Source organism: Cryptotermes secundus, unplaced genomic scaffold (assembly GCF_002891405.2).
Source record: "Cryptotermes secundus unplaced genomic scaffold, Csec_1.0 scaffold933, whole genome shotgun sequence".
NCBI classification, from domain to species: Eukaryota; Metazoa; Arthropoda; class Insecta; order Blattodea; family Kalotermitidae; genus Cryptotermes; species Cryptotermes secundus.
In genome coordinates this window covers 49,588-71,313 of record NW_019723316.1, presented here as the reverse complement: position 1 = coordinate 71,313, position 21,726 = coordinate 49,588, and the positions used below count along the sequence as shown (strand labels likewise).

At 42.8% G+C, this 21,726-nt stretch overlaps 2 protein-coding genes across 13 annotated transcripts in view; one reads left to right on the top strand and one right to left on the bottom strand.

Moving 5' to 3' along the window:
• The window catches only part of LOC111861850 (insulin-like peptide receptor), a 309,490-nt gene extending 300,411 nt beyond the window's left edge, over positions 1 to 9,079 (top strand). For 10 of the 12 annotated variants that reach the window (XM_033750473.1, XM_023846767.2, XM_023846764.2 and 7 more), the window contains one exon: positions 1,659 to 9,079. In XM_033750473.1, coding sequence (XP_033606364.1) covers positions 1,659 to 5,892 — 4,234 coding nt within the window. In that variant the 3' untranslated portion in view covers positions 5,893 to 9,079. The remainder of the gene's footprint in view (positions 1 to 1,658) is intronic. The other 2 variants (XR_004512737.1, XM_033750474.1) reach the window with 2 other exon arrangements.
• LOC111861847 lies at positions 8,675 to 20,396 on the bottom strand. Its single transcript, XM_023846761.1, has 2 exons — positions 19,746 to 20,396; positions 8,675 to 8,809 (listed from the first exon to the last, which is right to left on the bottom strand). Exons 1-2 carry the CDS (start codon positions 20,394 to 20,396, stop codon positions 8,675 to 8,677), a joined length of 786 nt encoding a protein of 261 aa, XP_023702529.1.
• Between the last annotated feature and the right edge of the window lie 1,330 nt (positions 20,397 to 21,726).

Here is a 21,726-nt window from a genome sequence, read left to right as displayed (position 1 = left end):
CTGTATGGCTCAGAGGAAATTTGGGAAGGTAGTGAAAACATTAAAGGAGGGCGGACGAATGTTAATGATGAACATTCTGGTTGACCATAAACCATTATCATGTGTTAAAATTAAAGAGATAATGAATTAATGTATTCGTAGCAACCGAGGAATCAGCACTGTTGAAACTGCATGTAAAAGGGCGTAGAAGTGAGAACAGCAGGACAAACACATTGTGACGCGGATCGTAATTTCGAGTGGACCATACCGTCTGTAACCAGTCATAAATCTTGATGTCACTTCTTCGTCCACCCGTTTATTTCACCTTAACATCAATGCTTAGTGACTGCGCTGCCATCTATTTTCGTCTTCTTTCTGCCTGAACCGTATTAACTTGTTCACAGGACCGCCTTCTTTATGTATACTTCTACACATATCTGCGCTGGGCGATTGACAATAGATTCAGAGACCAGCAGCTGACAGGGTTCAACTGAAAACACGGACCCAGGACGATGGTGAATCCCCGCAGGAATTCGCCACTGACATCGAACAAGTGACCATCCGTACCTTTTCTGTACTACAGAAGGGCCACATTCGTAAGGGAGGACGCAAGGCATTAATCAAGGGCATAAGATAACGAAGCACAAATCAGAAGTTGGTTCTGGGAATCGAGAGAACTGTCGGCTAGGCTCTCAGGCACACATTCGAGCTGGAAGTTGTAAAGTTAACATCGAACTCTGGGGAACGTGTGGCAGGACATTGTGGAGGAGCCGGTGCCCTCCCAAACAAAAAGAACACACTACCGACGACTTGCGTGTCGGTGTTCTAGGAGCACCGGCCACTTCCAGAGGTTGTCTCCACAGCCCGGAAGAATAAATGACAATATACAAATGGGCTACTCGAGACGAGTAGCCTTAAGAAGTGAGAACTGTAACATGGCTGCTTAATCATTATCAGTTGCTAGACAACGGCTCGATAAACAAATTTCCGCGGCAACGGATAACATACGCAACAGCAGAGGAAGCCTTCGAATGGGTGTTTTCTGTGCCGTCCCGTGAGACTCGGAACCAAGGATCACTGTGCTGGAGAGGATCAGCAGCAGTTTACGGAGTTGAACTGGGCAGTCAGTGTAACTGTGGTGCAGCAAACATAGCGCCTACACAGAAAGACACCTATATGTTTGTGAGAACAAAAATCTTTCTCGTAGATCTCGACGAGACCTGATGCCAAGAATGACTGTGTTGGTAAGGACCAGCAGTAATTTAGCAGTCCGTCATGAGTTGCGAGTTATTCGCCGTTTGAGTTGTTAGATTGTCAAAGGCCGGAAACGACGTGAGCAGAAGAGGCGATTGTTGGGATCCTTTACCGGGCAACCACTAGTGAAGATATAGCATGTGCTGTAGTGCGAAGTTGAGTGCGCGAATTAGCGACAGCGCTATAATTACTTGTACTCGTAGTTAGGATTTATAAATATTCAATAAATCCAATTACCAATCCAAACCCCGTATCTAGTCACTAACAGATCAGAATATATAGATAACTACTGTGTTGATAGTTTTGTCAAGGCATAATAAAATTGTCTTTTATATTATACTAATCTATGTAGGAGTGATAGAACGATTCATAAATATTCCCTTAGTACGAACATAATTCCTAAATCCATATATGTACTGTTTCAGGGTTTCATATCTGGGTCGTCGTTGCGTGACGGAAGACCAGTGCAGACAGCTGAACCACTCATATATGGATACTTTGGTACCCGAATACGGAAGAAGCTGCTGGCCTTTCAATGGGTCGTGCGTTGACCAGTGTCCACCAGGATATGAGGAACTGAACAACGGCACAATCACAGTAGGTTGCCAACCTTGCCAGGGACGGTGCAGCCACGAATGTGTTGGAGGACTTGTAAGCAGCATAGAAGATGCCCAGAAGCTTCGCGGATGTACCACAATTCTGGACTCTCTAGAAATCTTCATCCGTGGTTATGGCAATCATATTGTCAGGGAACTGGAAGAGAATCTCGCTGCTATTGAAGAAATTCAGGGCTACCTGAAAGTGTCGCGCTCTTTCCCACTTACATCGCTGAATTTCCTTAAGAACCTCCATATCATTCACGGTAACAGACTTGAAGACAACCGGTATGCCTTGCTAGTGCTTGAGAACCAGAACTTGCAGGAGTTGTGGAACTGGTCTGCGAGACCGCAGGGTTTACAATTGAGGATTCTTAAAGGGCACCTAAGGTTTCATTACAACCCAAAACTGTGCTTATCCGAGATAGATAAATTGCAAGAGATATCTGGAGCTCCAAACTATACTAACTTCGATGTAGCTCGAGAGTCAAACGGTGATAAAGTGGCTTGTAACGTAATTACTCTTCATGCGAACTCAACTGTCAAATCATCAACAAGTGTCTTAATTGAATGGGAACCTTGTTTAGTGCCTGACCCCAGCTCTGTTCTGGGTTATATGGTATATTATATAGAAGCTCCAGAACAGAACGTAACTGAGCACGATGGCTTGGATGCTTGTGGAGACTGTGGTTGGCATGTCATAGATGTTCCATATGGCACAGATGAAAACAACGTTCAATATGCGTCTCAACCTGGTAACTTGGTGAAGTTCGTTCCACATCTTGAACCATTCACACAGTATGCTTTCTATGTGAAGACATATACAAAGAGTAATATAGGAGGACAGAGCAAAATAAAATACTTTAGGACACTTTCAGATAGGTCTTCTGTCCCGAAAGAAATTCACGCCTTTTCAAACTCTACCTCTAACATAATTTTACATTGGCAACCTCCTGAACATCCCAATGGTATCCTAACCCATTATCTTGTGTCGGGTATATGGCAACGAGATGATCAGGCGTTCCTAGACCAACAGAATTACTGTTACCATCCCCTTCTTCATACATCAGGTCATGATGTGCCTGTTATGCCTCTAAGTACCAGTGATACAGTTAGTGCACAAACATGCTGTGAGAAAGGAAAATCCGAGCCACTTGTCTTGATTGAAGATGAAGATGAGTATAATATGTTGTGTGGAACTGGGGCATCGAAGAAAAATAAAATCTTTGATGTGTATGGTGTAGAGATTGATCCATGTAGGAACTACTTTTATTCTTTTATCCACAGTGGAATACCGGAACTGACAGATCAGGAAGAAGAAATAGGTACTAGGTTTCCAGTTTTGCGTTCTTCAGTCTCATCTCCGCAGAAGGTGGTACCAGCATCCAATAATCATACGGTAATGAACAGCTATGGTGTCTATGAAAAATTTCTCAAACAAGTAAATGCTAATACAACGCAGATAGTCCTGAATCACATGCATCATTTTGCAGAGTACACAATCAAAGTGATTGCTTGTCATGAGTCACATTATGCACATTCACAGAAATATAGCACAAATGACATCGATGTCACAGATTATGAATGGTGTAGTCCGGCTGGGCTTGTGACTGTTCGAACAAAGTATCTTCCTGTTGCAGATAAAATAGATTCAGATCACTTATCTGCACAAGTCTCCAATGGAACATCCAGGACCGTGAGACTGACTTGGAAAGAACCAAAATCACCCAATGGACTCATAGTAGCGTACCGTGTTGAATATCGTCGTACAGACAGTGAAACATTGAATCCAATTGTTAAGTGCTTAACAAGGAAAGAATATTTGAAAAATGGAAGGGGCTATATTTTGAATAACTTGCATCCTGGTAACTACAGTTTCCGTGTAAAAGCCACATCTCTGGCTGCAGAAGGACCTTTTACAAAATTGTTTCACTTTTCTGTGGAGGAACTTCCTGCTGAATCATCCTGGGGGTCTCTGATCTGGGTTTTAATTTGTGGTTTGCTTTTGTTGATTGCTTTTACAGCAGCAGCCACATTGTGGTGGAAAAGGAGAGCAAAGGAGAGGCGATTGATGATAATTGCATCAGTTAACCCTGACTACATGAGCGCTGGTGATGCAATTTATGTGGAAGACGAATGGGAAGTTGCACGTGAAAAACTCCAACTTGTAAGAGAATTAGGCCAGGGTTCATTTGGTATGGTATATGAAGGACTTCTTAAACCTGAAGATATTCGCTGTGCAGTTAAGATGATAAACGAAAATACGTCTGTCAGAGAAAAGATGGAATTCCTTAATGAGGCTACTATGATGAAATCGTTTGCAGGGGCACATCATGTTGTGAATCTTTTGGGTGTTGTCTCCCGAGGACAACCTGCTCTTGTTATCATGGAGCTGATGGCTCGAGGGGACCTGAAGTCATACCTTAGATCATGCAGAGAACCTCCACCGTCGCCTCCAGATCTTCGCCGCATATTGCTTATGGCTGCTCAGGTAGCCGATGGTATGGCTTACCTTGATGCTCATAAATTTGTTCATCGTGATTTAGCAGCAAGGAACTGCATGGTTGCTGAAGATCTGACCGTAAAGATAGGGGACTTTGGCATGACAAGGGATATCTATGAGACTGATTACTATCGAAATGGAAGCAAGGGACTGCTGCCAATACGATGGATGTCTCCTGAGAGTTTAGCAGATGGGATATTTACTAGCCAGTCTGATGTGTGGAGTTTTGGTGTTGTTCTCTGGGAAATGGCAACATTGGCAGAGCAGCCATATCAAGGCTTGGCGAATGAGCAAGTACTTCAGTTTGTTCTGGGAGGAGGTATTCTAGAGCGCCCACTCTGCTGCCCTGATGTACTTCACCGGTTAATGATAGCATGCTGGCAGAGGAGACCTTCCCGTCGACCAAGATTCTTACAGATAGTCATGGATCTGGAGACAGTTAGTGACCTTGGTCAGAAATTCCAGCATGTCTCATTCTACCACAGCAAAGAAGGGCAGATAATGAAAGCAAACATGGCTCAGCAGCAGGATCTGGACTTATCGTGTGAATTAGCATGTGGTGAGGTGTTCACGAGCTCTCCTCCAGTTTCCTTCTACCAGCTGCTAGAAGAAGAAACTGTACCTTCAGAGGTCAGCACAGTTAAACATCAAGGAGCAGTGGATGATAGTTATGTACTTCCTGGTAACCTTCGAGGTCAGTTAGCCCAAGATTACAGTAATCCTCAGCACAGCATGAAAACTTCAGTTCCAATTACAGTTCCTAATCAGCGTGATATTTCAAGTGACACTTACGTGTTGCCCGGTAGTCTTGTGGAGTCATCAGATTGGTGTGTTCCAGAACATTTATCTGGAATTCCAGAAGCTGAGTGTCTTCTTCCCCATAAAAGTTCAGACTTAGTACTGCAGTGCAGTAACTCTGAAATTGTTCCCCCGAGAAGAATTACTCAAATAGGACCTTCTGTGGTTAGAAGAACTTCACATTTGGTCCCTGAAGATGGATATGTGCCTGCAGATAGTGTTTACATTCAGTCAGAGGATAATGATCTTACAGCTACATCTCAAATGTTTGGTGCGTCAGATATGAAAGTATCATCTGTGGAACCAGGGGATAGCTATATACCTGCTGAGGGTATCTCCCTACAGCCAACACATGACACTTCTAAAGTATGTTACTTCCATTCACCTGCAGTTACATCACAAAACTGTGTTCCTCCAGAAAGTAGTAGTATGGACAGTGATGCAAGATCACAGGCTGAAAGTTGTAAGCATCTAGTGGCTTCTGTTTCATCTGAGAGTGAAGCCAATCTATCAAGTCAAGACAATTTTGTTCCTGCTGACACTGTCGATAATCAGCCTCCAGCAGGAGACTCTTTTGCTCATCAGATTCCAAGGAAACTGTTACTTTCGATTCCAGAAGACTGTAGGGTAGGTGTGCCTGAAGAAAATCTTCATGAAGAAGAGAGGTTGAAAGGTAATAGTGACAGCAGACATAGACTCACTAATGGTATGGTAAATGGTTTATATTTCCCTCCCACATCAAGAGCCAATGAATATGTTTGACCTTTCAAATAGAATTTCTGATTGACTTCACCAGATGTAGTGTTTGCTCAGTATTTGCCATTATCTTATATGATACCAATTACAGGTAGTCTTCATTTTAAACATACATTAGCCTAAAAACTCCGTGAATATGCAGTGACTGTTGCAAATTATATTTTTCCATTGTTTCAAATGCAATTAAATTTAAAAACTGATGGACATCATTATGAGTGTACATATTAACAAATAGGACTGAGTGATTCAGTCTTAATATATCTAATTGCACTGTTTGAACTACAGAGGTTATATGATACTGAATGAGATGAGAACGAGGTGCAGATTACTGTTCAACATATAATTATGTATATATATATGTTAATGGGTGATCCAAGTATCTTGAAAATATACTGCATTTTAATGTGTAGTTGGTCTGTATTTCACACATAACTTAAATCAATGATGTGTAAGCTTCATCAGATGCCTAAACTCACACTCTCATAAGTTTAGTACAGATTTGCATTAAAATATACTAAGTGGTTCCTCTCTAGTTCTCAGAATGTACCGCAAATTAATCATTTTGAAAGGAAGCATGAGATAGCTCATCTGAGAGTTCAGGGATTCTTGTTGGTGGCAAAATGTAGATATACTAACTACGCATGTAATTAACATAGTGCATTTTCAAGTTACTTGAGTCACCCCATAATACAGAAGGACAGATAATTTTAGTTTGAAATTTGTGGCACAGCATTTTATCTGACATTCACACTCTTTTGGAAACATGAAAAAGGGGAAGTTCAGTTCCCTTGTATTGACGAAAACATACATGTTCACTGGTGGTTCTGCTTTCTATAACTGTTCATTTGTTAGTACCATAGTTTCAAGTTAAAATGTTTTCTATTTTGAAAATGAATATTGTTAGTAATTCAGGATGTTGTTTATCTTTCCCATTACTAAAATTTAAACCTTGGTTCTCACTTGAATCATATAAATATATACACAGGGAACTATATGTTAAGTAATATATTTACACAAAACTATATATTAATGTGAAATATTTACAGGAATTTTTCCATTAATGTTCTTTTGTAATCATGAGTAAGAAACTAAGAACCTACATTATTTGCGCAGTCACATTTGTCATCTCAACCATACTGAAATGTCTATATGTAAAATTACATCCTTACTGTGTCCATGCATAATATAAACAGACATTTTTGTCTGTCAAAGAACTTACTTTGCTAAATATGAAAATTCTGATGTACTTGCAGTTAATTAAGGTGTATAAATTCAATTGCTTGTATTCTGTAGTATGCCAATTTCCTTTCAGGCCAGGCAAATGCCAAATGGAAAATGGATGCCTGAGTGCAGTGGAAGGGGAAGGAAGCCCCAGCCATATATCAAGGCTTTCACTTCTCTAAAAATATTGAAATTTTTGTGATGATGCAAAAGTGTAATGTAAGTTCACTGAAATCACCATGGACAACAAAAGCATTAACTTCATAAAATTAATTTAAAATCAGTAAAGACTGGACTTTGTTGAGCAATATTGGATTCTGACCTAGTTCAGTAAAGGCACTGAAGAATGTCAGATACATTTTTTATTTATTTAACGTTGCATCAACTGCCTAGGTTATGTAACATGAAACAAAGGTATCCCTCATTTTACAAATTTTTTTGACACAATGAAGTTGTTAATTTCTACCTATTTTTCACTTAATGAACTTCATTTTCACTACAACGAACAGTTTGTAAGATTGGCAACGTTTGCATTTAAAGTAATGGGGGCTTCAATTTTATTTAAGAAGTTCACCTTACAAAGAACTTTTGTGGAATGAATTACCTTTGTAAACTGAGGGATAAATGTAGTTTGTTTGTTGGTGAACTCTAAATTGGAAATGATGTTGTTATGGCCTGTTTTAGGGAACTATCCTGGCATGTTCCTGGAGGGGCTGAATAAAAGTACAAAAAGCACAAGGCACAAGATTTTAAAAAGGAGTATTAACCACTCAACCATGACATTGAGAATAGCAAAGGTTGACCTCTCCATTCCATACTTGTGATGTCTGATTTTATCACAAGATTTTTAAAATGTTTACGTGTCTAACAAACAGTTCAGGATACTCTTACACCTATGTGTAGTTATGGCATATAAATATTGTTCCAGGTTTCTTTGTAAGTATGAAAAAAATGTGTGTGTAATATTACAAGCATCAAACATAAAAGTCATCCTGAATGTTTGAAATATATGAATTAATAATGTACAAAACTGCTGGATTATCTAGGTTAGCTATAATACAAGTTACAAGACAGAAGTGCTGCTTTGAGGAAAATATTTTAAATTGTTATTTCTATGACAAAGTACACCAAGTTTTAGTTTATGAAAGGGATATATTCCTTGGAAATCATATGTGATAACAAGTTGGTAATCAGAAATTTATTTCCTTCCAATGGTGACCTGAAATAATATGTTGACAGAAATGGGCAGATTATTTTGAGAAAAAGAAAATGGCTAATAAACTGTAAACAACAGAGTACAATTGCTGCATTTGGCTGTCTGAGAAGTGGGGATATGGAGGAAAGTGCTGTAACATGGGTCTTAGCTTCTTAATGCTGAAGTAGACATTAACAAATCATGGCAAAAGGAGAAACAAATCTTTTTAAACATGTTAAATCTTTTTAATGGAACATTCATAGAATGAGTTGGTATAGCTGTCATCTGAATGAACGATGTCAATTTTAAATGCTTTTTCATAATATTTTGTGAATGCAATGCATGTTAATCATTTCCTGAAACATCATGGCTTTATGTAGGAAATGTGTTGTAAAGTTTAATACTGTTGTAAGTCACATTCCTTATGCTGAACACTGCTGGCTTAATGTGCAGTGCAGACTTTCTCAGATATATGGTTTGTGGGTAGCTGGTGCTCATATTAGGCGGCTGGAAGTAGAGTGGTTTGAACATAACTTATTTCTTTGATGAGTTATTTAATGATGATGTCGGTGAACATAACTTCACATCAGAACAGTAGTGTTGAACTGCATGACCCTTGTCTATAAAAGTACTCACAAATAGTGTAACAGGCCATGGAGGCTCTTAGTATTGTCAGACATTGAGGATCCCATATTTTTAGGCAGTCAGCTCACAGATAGTGGTGAGGTTGTCAGCCTTGTGCACTGGCCGCCCTTTACCCTGAGGAAGATTCCTGGAACTCATTTCTCTTAGAGGCTGAGTCCACCCCTGGTACATAGTGCGGCTGGAAGGATTAAGTCAATTTAAAACCCAATGACCTCATCAAGAATTAATCCCATGACCTTCTGGCTTGTAGCATTTTGCCATAACCAGCTAAACTACCGCATGCCCAGAGCACTTTCTGTACTCTCTCCAAATATGAGCAATGTTCAGTGTTAGAGGAAGGTAATAATTTCTTCATTATGAATTTATAATAATTTGGTTTTTGTTTTATTTTATCAGTGTTAGTTCTTGAAAATAACCAGTCTGTGGTTTTGTTTGGATACTATTGAATATAGGTGCCTTAACCATGAAAAGGCCTGCATATTTGAAACTGTGTGAAGTTATAACCCATTGTACTTTTACCAGAGTTCAGCACAAAAAAAAAAGGTGTGTCGTGACTGGATTTGCCATCAGTTATTCCTCATATCGAATGGCCATATTTTAAACTTGTATGGTGAATGTATACATAGTTTCAGAAAAATAATGCACATACTGAACAGCAGATACACACATTGTACTTAATCAACCTGTTGTATTTTCTCATAATCTGATATGTTCATGTAAGAGAGTATAGTTTGATAGTCTGTAATATAAGCAACACTTTCTTCCAAAAATATGTTTGCTGGTACTGTCATGCTTGCATTCAACCTCAAGGTTGAATTGTAATGCAGAAACAAATATGTGACTTTTAACAGGTTTACTGATACACATCAACTGTTTGCTGGTATACATAGCAGCATATATAAGAAAGAAATTGTGGTATGTCAGCAGTCATATATATTAGATATATACAGTTAATTTATTACTTCTGTGTGATTACTTCATGCCTTATAATCGCGATTTAGCAATGAACATTTTAAGTGACTCCAAAGGTCTTTGTGCAAAGATTGCTGCCAATAAGAATGAGCAGTTTTATATCAGCATCTTTTCCAACTGCAGGCACACTGATCTTTCCCTATATCATAATTTTGCCTATCATTTTTAGAGTCTCCTGTCTTTCCCATTCCAGGATTTTCAAACATTTCCAATATCTCCACAAAGATGCCCCATCACTTATCAGTGGGCAGTCTCTAATACCAAGAATAGTGAAACTGGCATGCACATTATATTTCAGTATAAATTCGTACATAACAAGTGAAAGCTGAAAGAAATATGAAGAAATGTTTGCAGCGAGCTAATGGCAGAGCAGTACAAGAGCATTCATCCTACTTAATAAGGTACATCAGAGGAATGACACTTGGGAGCTACACGTGTTTAGCACATTGCCTGTAAACGGTAAGTCACCGAAATAGGATGGGGTGAGAGCAGTGCATTCTTTTTCGTTGCTGAGGATATCCTGAATATACTATAGTAAGAGACTTGCAATATTACTAGGGTAAGCTGTGCCCACATTGGATTATTTATAACGCTGTACAAAATTATTATGCGCACTAGTACACGGTGCGGTTATGGATTCAGAAAATTTGCATATTACACATTTTATTGGACAATGGAAGGTTAAAAAAAGTAAAGTCACCCTGTAACAGGCCGTGGATGCCCATAGGATTGTGAGACATCGAGGGTTCCACATTTTCTAGACAGTCTGCTCACAGATGGCAATGAGGTCAGCTTTATGCGCTGGCCTCTCTTTCCTCTCAGGATGATTCCTGTTACTCATTTCTGCTAGAGGCTGAGGCCACTTCAGGACAATAATGTGGGTGGAAGGATTAGGCCAATTGAAAAATCCAGTGACCTCATCGAGAATCGAACCTGTGACCTTCTGGCTGGTAGCATAGTGCCCCATCTAAACAGTACTTGCCAGAAAATTCAGCGGTTAGAAAATTGTTATATTTATGCAGTAGCTTCTTGAGTACCATCAAAAGGATGATTCAGACTGGTTCTCCAAGTAAATAATGGTCAAAGCACCCCTTGTACATTCATTTATTCATTCAAATAATGGTCAAGTCAGTTTATGAGCCTGTAGAAACTCGAACATATAACACAAAGTTGATGGAACAGGGCCTCTAGCTTAAGAAGTATCCATGTGTTTTCTGTTGTGTCAGAAGAAATTAGTTGTTTCTTTCCAATTAGTGAATGAAATAATTTCTCTCAGTTACACCCAGTATTGTTACAGATCATTCACAAACTGTGCCATTAATTTATTTCCTTTGGCTTTCTTGTTTTATATTTCATTAAATTCTCTCATTCAAACATGCCTGATGCATCGAACTCAGAACCATAGTGCGGCTGGAAAGATTAGGTCAATTTAAAAATCCAATGGCCTCACTGGGAATAGAACCTGCAACCTTCTGGCCTGTAATTTACCAACTTTTAAGATCATTTATGGACCTCTGAATGAAGTTTCAAACACAAAATTAATTTTCAGTTTGGGTAAATACTGTAACGTGTTTACGTTACCGATCCCACTTCTGACACCAGTGTAACGTGTTTCGTTACTGAAGACGCCGTAGAGATGGTTAATTGGTTTATTTAACAATCTACAAATAACGGCTACAATTACTTATCTCACAGTTGCGGGGTTTCACACTTTATAACCCTAATCGCATTAATCTGTTAACACTGTTGCGGGGTTTCACACTTTATAACCCTATGCGCAAATCAGTTCACTCTGTCTTCAGTAGTCTACACGTTTACAGTAGGGGAGCTTTGTATCACTGTATCACACGCTCCCAATTACACAATCGCACACACGTCCGGATCTTCTTACCGCGACGGCTGCTATACTCCAACTGTAGCCTGCTGACTTGAGGACTGTTGATAACACACTCGCTCGTAGGCTTGCTCGGAACTGAACTCGGCGATGGCCACATTACAACTACTCTCACGCNCCCGCCGCGTCACTGCTGGTGTGTGGGGGGGGGGCTCGGCTCGGCGCAACATGTCACAATACTATCAAGATCTAATGTTTAATCCAGATTAAATGAAACTGGAATGATGAGACTTTTCACTGCTGAAACTAAATAAATATGGAAAACTTTTGCCTGCCATATTTTAGGTGGTTCAGGTGTGGCACCAAATTGATATGTATTATGCCTTATGACGAAGCCAACAAGTTATGACGACTATAAGTTTGGGTTATAATTCAGAAATACCAAGTACTCAAACACGAAAAATTCCATTTGTAAATGTATGCATCAAGGTCAACCTTCACATGCCTGTGATGAAATGTAACCTGTATACACTCTGCTTAAAGCTAAGTCCTGCTTAGTCTGTTCCATATTCAGTGTTTCCTCAGAATAACATTAGACATCTGCAAATCGCATAAGGCACTAAGGCCTTCAGAATCATATTTGACTGATATGTCATTCTCATAACCATTTCATTTCTTTGATATTCCAAGGCAGGCATGAGGAAACAATTTTGGTACATATTTAGTATTATCTTATTCCATTATTTACTTACTTACTTACTTATGGAGCTGAGCCCTTCTTGAGAAGCCAAATCTGCAGCTACTCAAGAATTTCCCAGCATTTTATGGAACCCAAAGGTTCATTACCGTGTTCACAAGAGCCCTCCACAGGCACCTATCCTGAGCCAGCTCAACCCAGTCCATACCATCTCATCCTATATCTCCAAGATCCATTTTAATTTTGTTCACCCACCTATGCCTTGGTCTTCCCAGTGGTCTCTTTCCTTCTGGCTTTCCCACCAATATCCTATATGCATTCCTCGTCCCCCCCATTCGTGCTACATGACCTGTCAATCTCATTCTCGACTTGAACATTCTAATTATCCTTGGCGTACAAGATATGAAGCTCCTCATTATGCAGTTTTCCTCATCATCCCGTCACTTCATCCCTCTTCGGTCCAAATATTCTCCTCAACGCCCTGTTCTCAGACACCCTCAGTTTATGTTCCTCCCTTAATGTCAGAGACCAAGTTTCACATCCATGCAGAACCACAGGCAAAATTATAGTTTTGTATATTCTAATTTTTATGTCTTTGGACTGCAGACAAGAAGACAAAAGCTTCTGGACTGAATCGTAGCAAACATTACCAGAGTTCAATCTTCTCTTAATTTCCTCCTCAATCAGGTTTTGATTTGTTATCGTCGTTCCCAAATATCTTAACTGTGCCACATTTTCAAAACATCTGTTTCCTGTCTTTATGTCATTATTTTGCCCTGCATTTTTGTGATGAGACAGCAACATATACTTAGTTTTCTCTGTGTTTACTTCTAGACCAACCTCCTTACTTGCGTCAATTGAAGTTTGTGTGTTTTTCTTTATGGTATCTGTATTATCACCCAGTAGATGTTCCCATCATCGGCATAGACCAGCAGTTGATGTGTCCCGTTTAATTTCAGTCCCACATGGTTTTCTTGAACCTTCCTAATGGCATAGTCTAAAGCAGGCATGTCAAACTCAACTTCTACAGAGGGCCACCTCAGCCCTATAAATAATAGTCCAGGGCTGCACTTCAGAATAGAAATATACGTATATTAGATTGCGATACTCGTAGTTGATAATTTAATGTTTAATTATAACCTTTATACATTCATCACAATGTAACATCAGCACCTGGAGACCACCGGTCTAGTAGGAAGGTGTATCTTGTCTCAATGGTCATAAAAGTGAAAGTTTGCTAGCAGCCCATTAAGTAATGGCTGGGGGTTGCAAGCTAGTTTTGAAGGTATAAATCCCTTGCAGTTGTCTGTCAGTTGCTACCCTCCTTGCATTCTTACTACGCCTCCAAAAGGGAATCTTGGAAATACTTTGGGTGGTGAGGCTTTGCGGATTTTAGTGCATTAACCTTCTGAAATAGAATAGTTGTTCTTCACGAACTTTACAAACCGTTAGTTGAACAAACCCTTCTGCAATTGTCAGAATACTTTTCCTGCAGCCTGCTAATTTATGTGCGTTAGGGCTCCTGTCTTCTGGTCTGCTGGAAAATTGTCTTTACAAAAAATATTTCTACTAAAATTTTAATATTGATTTTAATATCAATTAGATCTAAAAGTTGAGGGGCCACACTTTGTGGCTATGGGGGCCGCATGTTTGACACGGCTGGTCTAAAGCAAAGTTGAAAAGGAGTGGCGATAAAGCATCTTGTTTTAGACCATTATGGATAGGAAATTTATCAGACAAATGTTTGCCTATACGGACTTTACTATAAGTTTCGCTTAAACACATTTTAAGCAGCTTAACTAGTTTCATGGGTATCCCAAACTTTATAAAGATATTGTATAATACTTCCCTTCTAACTGAATCATTGACTTTCTTGAAGTCTACAAATAGCTGATGTACTGTCTCATTGTACTCCCATTTTGTCTCCAATATCTGATGAATGCAAAATATCTGATCTGTAGTTGATCTGTTATGTCAAAACCCACACTGATGATCCCCAATAATTTCATCTATGTATGGACTCAACCATGAGAGAAGCATATTTGATAAAAACTTGTATGAAGTTGATAGCAGTGATATCCCCCGATAATTACTACAGTCAGTTTTATCACCCTTCTTGTGAACTGGTACAATAGAAGATTCCTTCCACTGATGAGGCAATTTTCCCTTATGACAAATAGAAGTAATTAGTTTATGGATCTTAAAACGCAATATTTGACCTGCCTGAAAAAGTTCTGCCGGAATTTGATCACTACCTGGCGATTTATACCGTTTCAATTTTGCAATAGCACTTTCAACATCCAAAGGGCTAGGACCAGGTACTAACGGCTCAGCTGTGTGGATTTCTGTCTGCCTAACAGCACTGACCCCATGTACATTCAATAACTGAGAGTAGTAGTTCCTCCACCTACTCAAAATGTTGTGGGAATCTGCAAGCAGATCACCATTCTCATCCTTCACTAAGTTACTTCTAGGTTGGTAACCCCTCTTAAAGTCATTTATTCCTCTACACAGGCCCCCTAATATTCTTGTTCTTACTGTTCATTGCAAGTTCATCAATTTTGTCTTTCAGATATTCCCTCTTTTTGTTCCTGAAATGCCTGCTGGTTTCACGTCATACATTGTTCAGATTATCCCCATTTAACTCGCTTGGATCCTTTAACCATTGCAATTTGGCTCGTTTTCTTTGGTCTAGTAATTTTGAGCACCCTTCATCGAACCATGGCTTATGCTTCTTCAGTTCACAATAACCTAGACTCCTCGGCAGAAATTTTTATATTCTCTCTAATAGTTTCCCAAGCTTTATTAACATCCACCTCAGTGTCTTAAGTTTCCCAAGGCCGCGAACAAATTTGAGATTTCAACACAATACTGCTCTTTACCCTCTACCTCATTTAATTTCTTGAGACTGAACCTCTCCATATTGCTGGTGACCACGCATTGGTACGCTGACTGCAACAATGGTTGGATAAAGTTGACCGGAGCCACTAGCAGTGATGGGTAAAGGTGGCTGGAGATGCTCGCTTTGTAGAAATGAAGGTGGCCCTAAACGCTGGCAGTAACCGATAAAGATGGGCGCCGCCGCTTGCTGGCGAATCGCCTTTAGAGATTCGGACTGTGGTTGTTGGCGACGTTGACACACCTTAATAATAGTTGGGCACCACCCCAGTTGGGGAACATGACACTATTTCTTGGGCCGTTAACTGGGCATTGGCTTCAACGTAGACGGTCAACAAAACCGCGACAAACTCTTCTCAACACTCACTCTATTGATTTTACATGTTACACGTACTAGTATTACATAGTGTAGTGCAATGGCGCTTGGGACCTGTATTGGCCCTTTATTCTAACACAGAACACGTACAGTGATATCTCTACCGTCCGAGAATGAGTTAGCGTCTCTCCTGGAGAAAGGGCTTTATATATCGACAACCCAGCATTAGTATGATGTCATGTTACAATTTCAGCAAGCTGATTGGCTGTTGGTGGGAAGTACCGCTGTAAAGCCCCTAACTACCTGCTCCTTAGACTTACATCACCCGCCTTAAGAACAAAGAAAGAACTGAATTACGATTTTCATAAGAGTCGGAAGACATTGGGTCATCTCCTTTCAACACATAGTTCACAGCAATTTATAATGCATAGTAATGTACGCAGTTCACTCAAACTCTTAATTTAAGTTCTGTTAAAATACAAAAGTTACATAAAAATGAAGATATGCATAAATTAGGCGAAGTATATTACTAAAGGAGTAATCGGTTACAATATGAACCCTGTGCGTTGTATGTTTCCTCACTGCCAGTCTTTCCCTAACCTTTGCCACCACCAGGTAGTGGTCAGTATCACAATCGGCCACCCTGAATGAGCGGACATAACGTATACTTGAGTGCCGTCTCCTGTCTATCAAAATATTGTAACGTGTTTCGTTACTGAATACGCCGTAGAGATCGTTAATTGGTTTATTCAACAATCTACAAGAAACGGCTACAATTATAACACAGTTGCGGGTTTCCACACTTTACAAACCCTACAACCAAAGTCTTCAGGTACTAATAACGCGGGAGCTATACAAATCTCCCTGAATCACACACTCCAGGTATAACTGTACTACAGCACTCACTAAGTCTCGAAAGCACACAATAAGTCTTCCGCTCGCTGACTTCTTAGTTATCGCACACTCGCACGCTGCTACCTTTAGAACTGTTGATAACACACTGACTCTCGCTTGCTGCTCAGCCGGCTTTTATTCCGTTCGCTGTTGCTAGGGTCGCCCGCCACGTCACACTAGTGACGCTGTTACCCCTTGGTGACGTCACCGCTGTTGACTCGCGTTGCATAGCTACCAGGTTGCGGGGGGACTGCTAACTTCGGCTCCGCTCGGCTCACTTCGGCTCCGCTCGTGACGTCACCGCGGGGAGAGTGGCGGGGTGATGACTCGCCTATTACGCGAGCGCTACGTTACCGCCACGTGCCGCTGGGGAGGTAGGGGTCCTCGGTTGCGCAACATGTCACACTGCTCCCTCCTTAAGGCTGTTCGTCCCGAATAGCCTAACGGTGCTTCCCCCGTTCCTTTTCTTTAGAGGCTGTTCTTACAGAATCTTTGTGTCCTACTGTTTCTCTTCTCCCCGTTGCTCTGCTCTCCAACCGCTACATCTTCCCCCTTTTTATGGTTGCTCGTCTCGAGCAGCTCCATGATAAGGCGCAAGCCGGTCGAGGTGCACAACCAACATCCTCGACCTAGGGGTCTTCTGGATTCGGTAAACCACATCATTTATCCGGGTCACTACTTTGTAAGGACCTTCCCATGATGCTTGTAGTTTCGGCGATTTCCCTTTTCTGCGGGTTGGGCGATAGAGCCAGACTCGGTCGCCTTCGTCGTAACCTGCGGAGTTGGCCAGTTTATCGTACCGAGTTTTCATCCGGTCACTGGCAAGCTTCAGGTGTTGCCGGGCATAATTGTGGATGTCGTGCAGATGATCCACTAAGTCTGCTGCATAATCGGTTGTGGGTTGTTCCTTGTCTGGGGGTACTCCAAACAACAGGTCGCAGGGTAGCCGTAGTTCTCGTCCGAACACTAGACCAGCAGGCGTCAGGCCCGTAGTGTCGTGAGTGGATGCCCTGTAAGCTAGGAGAAAGAGGGGTAACCTCTCATCCCAGTCCCTTTGGTGCGATGAGACGACCTTCCGCAAGTGCTCCTCGATGGTCTTGACGTAGCGTTCCACCATGCCATCCGACTGTGGGTGCAGGGGTGTGGTGCGCGTCTTGCTCACTCCCAGGCGTTGCAAAACTTCTTTCAGTAGATGAGACTCGAAGTTACGGCCTTGGTCACTGTGCAACTCTCGAGGTATGCCGAAGCGGCAGAAGAAGTTGGCAACCAGAACTTCCGCTATTGTTGAAGCCTCCTGATTCGGGATGGCGTACACTTCCGGCCACTTGGTGAAGTAGTCCATAGCGATCAGTAAGTATCGGTTTCCTTGGTCGCTTCGTGGGAAGGGCCCTGCGATATCAATGGCTACTCTCTCGAAGGGAGCACCGACATTATACTGGTGCATTTGCCCACGATTCCTGGTCCGCGGTCCCCGACTGGCTGCACATGTGTCACACTGTCGACACCATTTCTCAACATCGGTCCTTGCTTGGAGCCAGTAGAATCTCTGTCGAACCTTATTCAGAGTTTTGTTGACACCGAAGTGACCTCCTGACGGTCCACCGTGCAGTTCGCTCAGAACGTCCTTCACCCTGCTCCGAGGAATAATTACCTGGGCTACTTGACGTCTTCCGGTGACGGATTCCCAGTCACGCTCTAGTACGCCGTTTCTCACAGCGAGCGATTTCCACTGGGCCCAGTAGCTTTTGTACGTGGGACTCCGATCCGCGATGTCCTGCCATTCCGGTCGTTGGCCGTTCTCTACTTCCTGTAGAATAGGTCCTATGTCCGGGTCTTTTAGCTGTTCCTCTCTTAGGGTAACAGGGTCCCAGCCGGCTGCCGGTAGGGTTCCAATAACGCGTATCTGCTTTACCTCTGCTCGCGTCTCGACTTTGTGGCAGTGCGCACATTCTTCTTTGCAGGGTCGTCTAGAAAGGGCGTCGGCGTTGTTATGTTTCCGGCCCTGTCGATGCTCCGAAGTGAAGTTGTACTCCTGTAGACGCTGTATCCAGCGCGCAGTTTGTCCCTCTAAGTTCTTGAAACTCATAAGCCAGGTAAGCGCAGAGTGGTCCGTTCGCAGATGGAACTGTTGTCCGTAGAGGTATTTGTGGAAATGTTCCAGTGTCCTCACTATGGCAAGTAGTTCTCGACGGGTGACACAGTAGTTTCTCTCTGCTTTGTTTAGCGTCTTGCTGAAGTAAGCTATGACACGCTCTTTTCCGTCCTGGATTTGAGAGAGAACTCCTCCAATTCCGACATTACTTGCATCTGTGTCCACAATGAATTTCTCTCCTGGCTGTGGGTAGGCAAGAATAGGGGCAGCACATAGGGCACCCTTTAGCGTTTGAAAAGCGGCCTCCACTTCTGGAGTCCACTGGAAGGTTCGTTTCTCTTCCGTTAGTTTCGTTAGTGGCTTCGCAATGTTGGAAAACCCTGAAATAAATCGCCTGTAATACGCGCATAGTCCCAGAAAGCTTCTAACTTCATGTTTATCCTTCGGGGTCGGCCATTCTCGCACCGCTTTCAACTTCTCCGGGTCGGTGGATACCCCTTCTGGTGATACAATATGCCCGAGGTATCGGACCTCTTCCTGCAGGAGTTTACACTTTTCCGGGTTAAGTTTCAGACGGGCTTCCCGGAACCTCTCGAACACTTTCCGTAAGTTGAGCATGTGCTCTTGGAATGTGCGGCCTATTACGATCACGTCATCCAAATACACAAGGCATGAATCGTACGTGAGCCCTCGTAGGACTGTCTCCATTAGCCGTTCGAAGGTTGCCGGGGCATTGCAGAGGCCAAAGGGCATGACTGTGAACTGCCATAGCCCTTGTCCTGTCGAAAACGCTGTTTTCTCTTTGTCGTCTGGGTGTACGTCGACTTGCCAATAGCCACTCTTTAAATCGAGAGTTGAAAACCATTTGGCTCCGGCCAGCGTGTCCAGGGTGTCGTCAATGCGGGGTAGCGGAAAGCAATCCTTCTTGGTGACGTCGTTCAGCTTTCTGTAGTCCACACAGAAACGGAGCTCCCCATTCTTTTTCCTGACCAAAACGACCGGGGACGACCAAGGGCTGTCCGATTCTTCTATAACACCCTGTCCTCGCATGTTGTCAAGCATTTCCTTCACTTCTGCTTGTTTTGCCAGGGGTACTCTCCTCGGTGGCTGTCGAATTGGTCGGGCTTCTCCCGTGTCTATGCGGTGATAAACTCTGTTTGTTCTTCCATAATCTTCGTTGTCTTGTGCGAAGATATCCGCGTACTCGGACACGAGATCCTCTAACTCTTGAAATTCTCCGGGGCTTAGGTGTGGCTTGGCCGCTGTGGTCACGTCCGCTAATTTCGGTGTTAGACCTGGTGCTGGTGGCCGCCCCACCTCGGGCAAAGCCACGAGTGTTACTGGCTCACAGTGCGCCAGAGGAGATCCTCTCCTGAGCTTTTGGTCCTTTTGGGTAACATTCATGACCCTCACTGGTACTTCTTGACAGTCCTGAACTAGGGTCCTGGCCACGTAAATTCCTTCAGGAGGGTGGGCCTGGGGGCTTGGTTCTACTAAACCGTTCTCTACTCCCAGATGATTCTTCATTTTAGCCATCACTATTCCCTCGCTCCGTGCGGGTATCACATGGTCTTTTGCCACTACTAAGTTAGAAGGACGGGGTCCTGCCCCAGGACTCCATAGCGATACTTCTTCTTCCGCCAGACGAAGAGTTTGGCGCCCTATATCCACTGAAGCATCATAGGCGCGCAGTATGTCCAGTCCCAGGATGAGCTCATCCGTGATATTCGCGACGAAAACCCACATTGTTATCGGTTGGCGCCCCAGGGTAAGGGTCAACAGAACTTCCTTCAGAATGGGTAGGGATCCTCCAGACACGGTCTGCAGCGTGAAATCTGGATTTGGCTGTCTTTCGGGCCATCCGGAGGCGATATCCGGTCTTGCTACCGTGACGTATGCTCCAGTGTCCACTGTCACCTGGCACGGCTTATCACCGACACATCGCTGGGTGACCAGACTGGTGTTGGCTTTCTCCGTCATGTCGGTGAGTGCGTAGTGTGGGGGCCTTAATGCTTATACCGGCGTTCGCCGTTCTTCGCCGACCGTCGCTCGTTTCCCGACGGTTGATTGTTTCTCCAGCTTGTTTCCCTGTTCCTGGGTCGCCATTCTGATTTCCCCGGCGATTCCCTTTTATTTCTTGGAGGTCCTTCTTTTCGGTCCTGGTGCCGTCTGTTGTCATCTCGTTGTGTGGGGGACGATCGGAACTTGGTGCTGTCTCCGTGAGGCCTGGCTGCTACCAGTACCGCCTGCAGCTCTAGCGCTTGTCGGAGGGCCTCGTTTTCCGTCTTCTCCCCTCCCAGCAGCAGCTGGATCTTTATATCGGCATCTCGTATTCCGTATGCGAAGGCTTTCCCTGCCTCCCTTCCTATGTGGTCAGCAGGTAGATTGGGGTAGGCACGATGGGAAAGGAGTTCAATGGCCGTGGCAATGTCTTGCAGGGATTCTCCAGGTCTCTGCATCCTCGTTCTTAATTTGCAGTGGTAAGCAGCTGCAAAGTGTTGGTCCCCGAAACGGTTCTCTAGAGCGTGAAGTGTTTCCTCGTAAGTAGCAATTGTCGGAATGTCGGGTAGTATTTCCGCCGCCCGGCCCTTCAGGGCAGTATTTAGGTTCGTCGATTTTTCCTGGTCCGACCATTGGTTGTGTTCTGCCACTCTCTCGAATTGTCGCCGGAACACGCTCCAAGTTGAATTCCCATTGAATGTCGGTGGTTGAGCTGTGCTCGCGCTGACCGTGATTCCCTGCTCGGTCCTCGTCTGTACTACTTCCAAACGGGCCTGGAATTCACGTTTGGTTTCCTCTATTGCTGCACAGGTTTTCGTTGGTTCTTCCTGGAGATTTCGTTTGTCGTGTTCAACGATCGCCAAAATTTTTTCAACTCTATGTTGGATATTATCATCCAAATCTGATCGCATAGATCGCATTTCGGCCTTGATCTTCCTTTTCGCCCTTCCTATCGGCTGCCGCCTTTTCTTGATTGGCGTCTAATTTGGATATTAAATCTTCTTTGTCTTTTTTTCGGTTTGCTTCCATTCTGTCTTCCATCCGCACTCGGTCGGCTTCTGCTTTTACTTGGTTT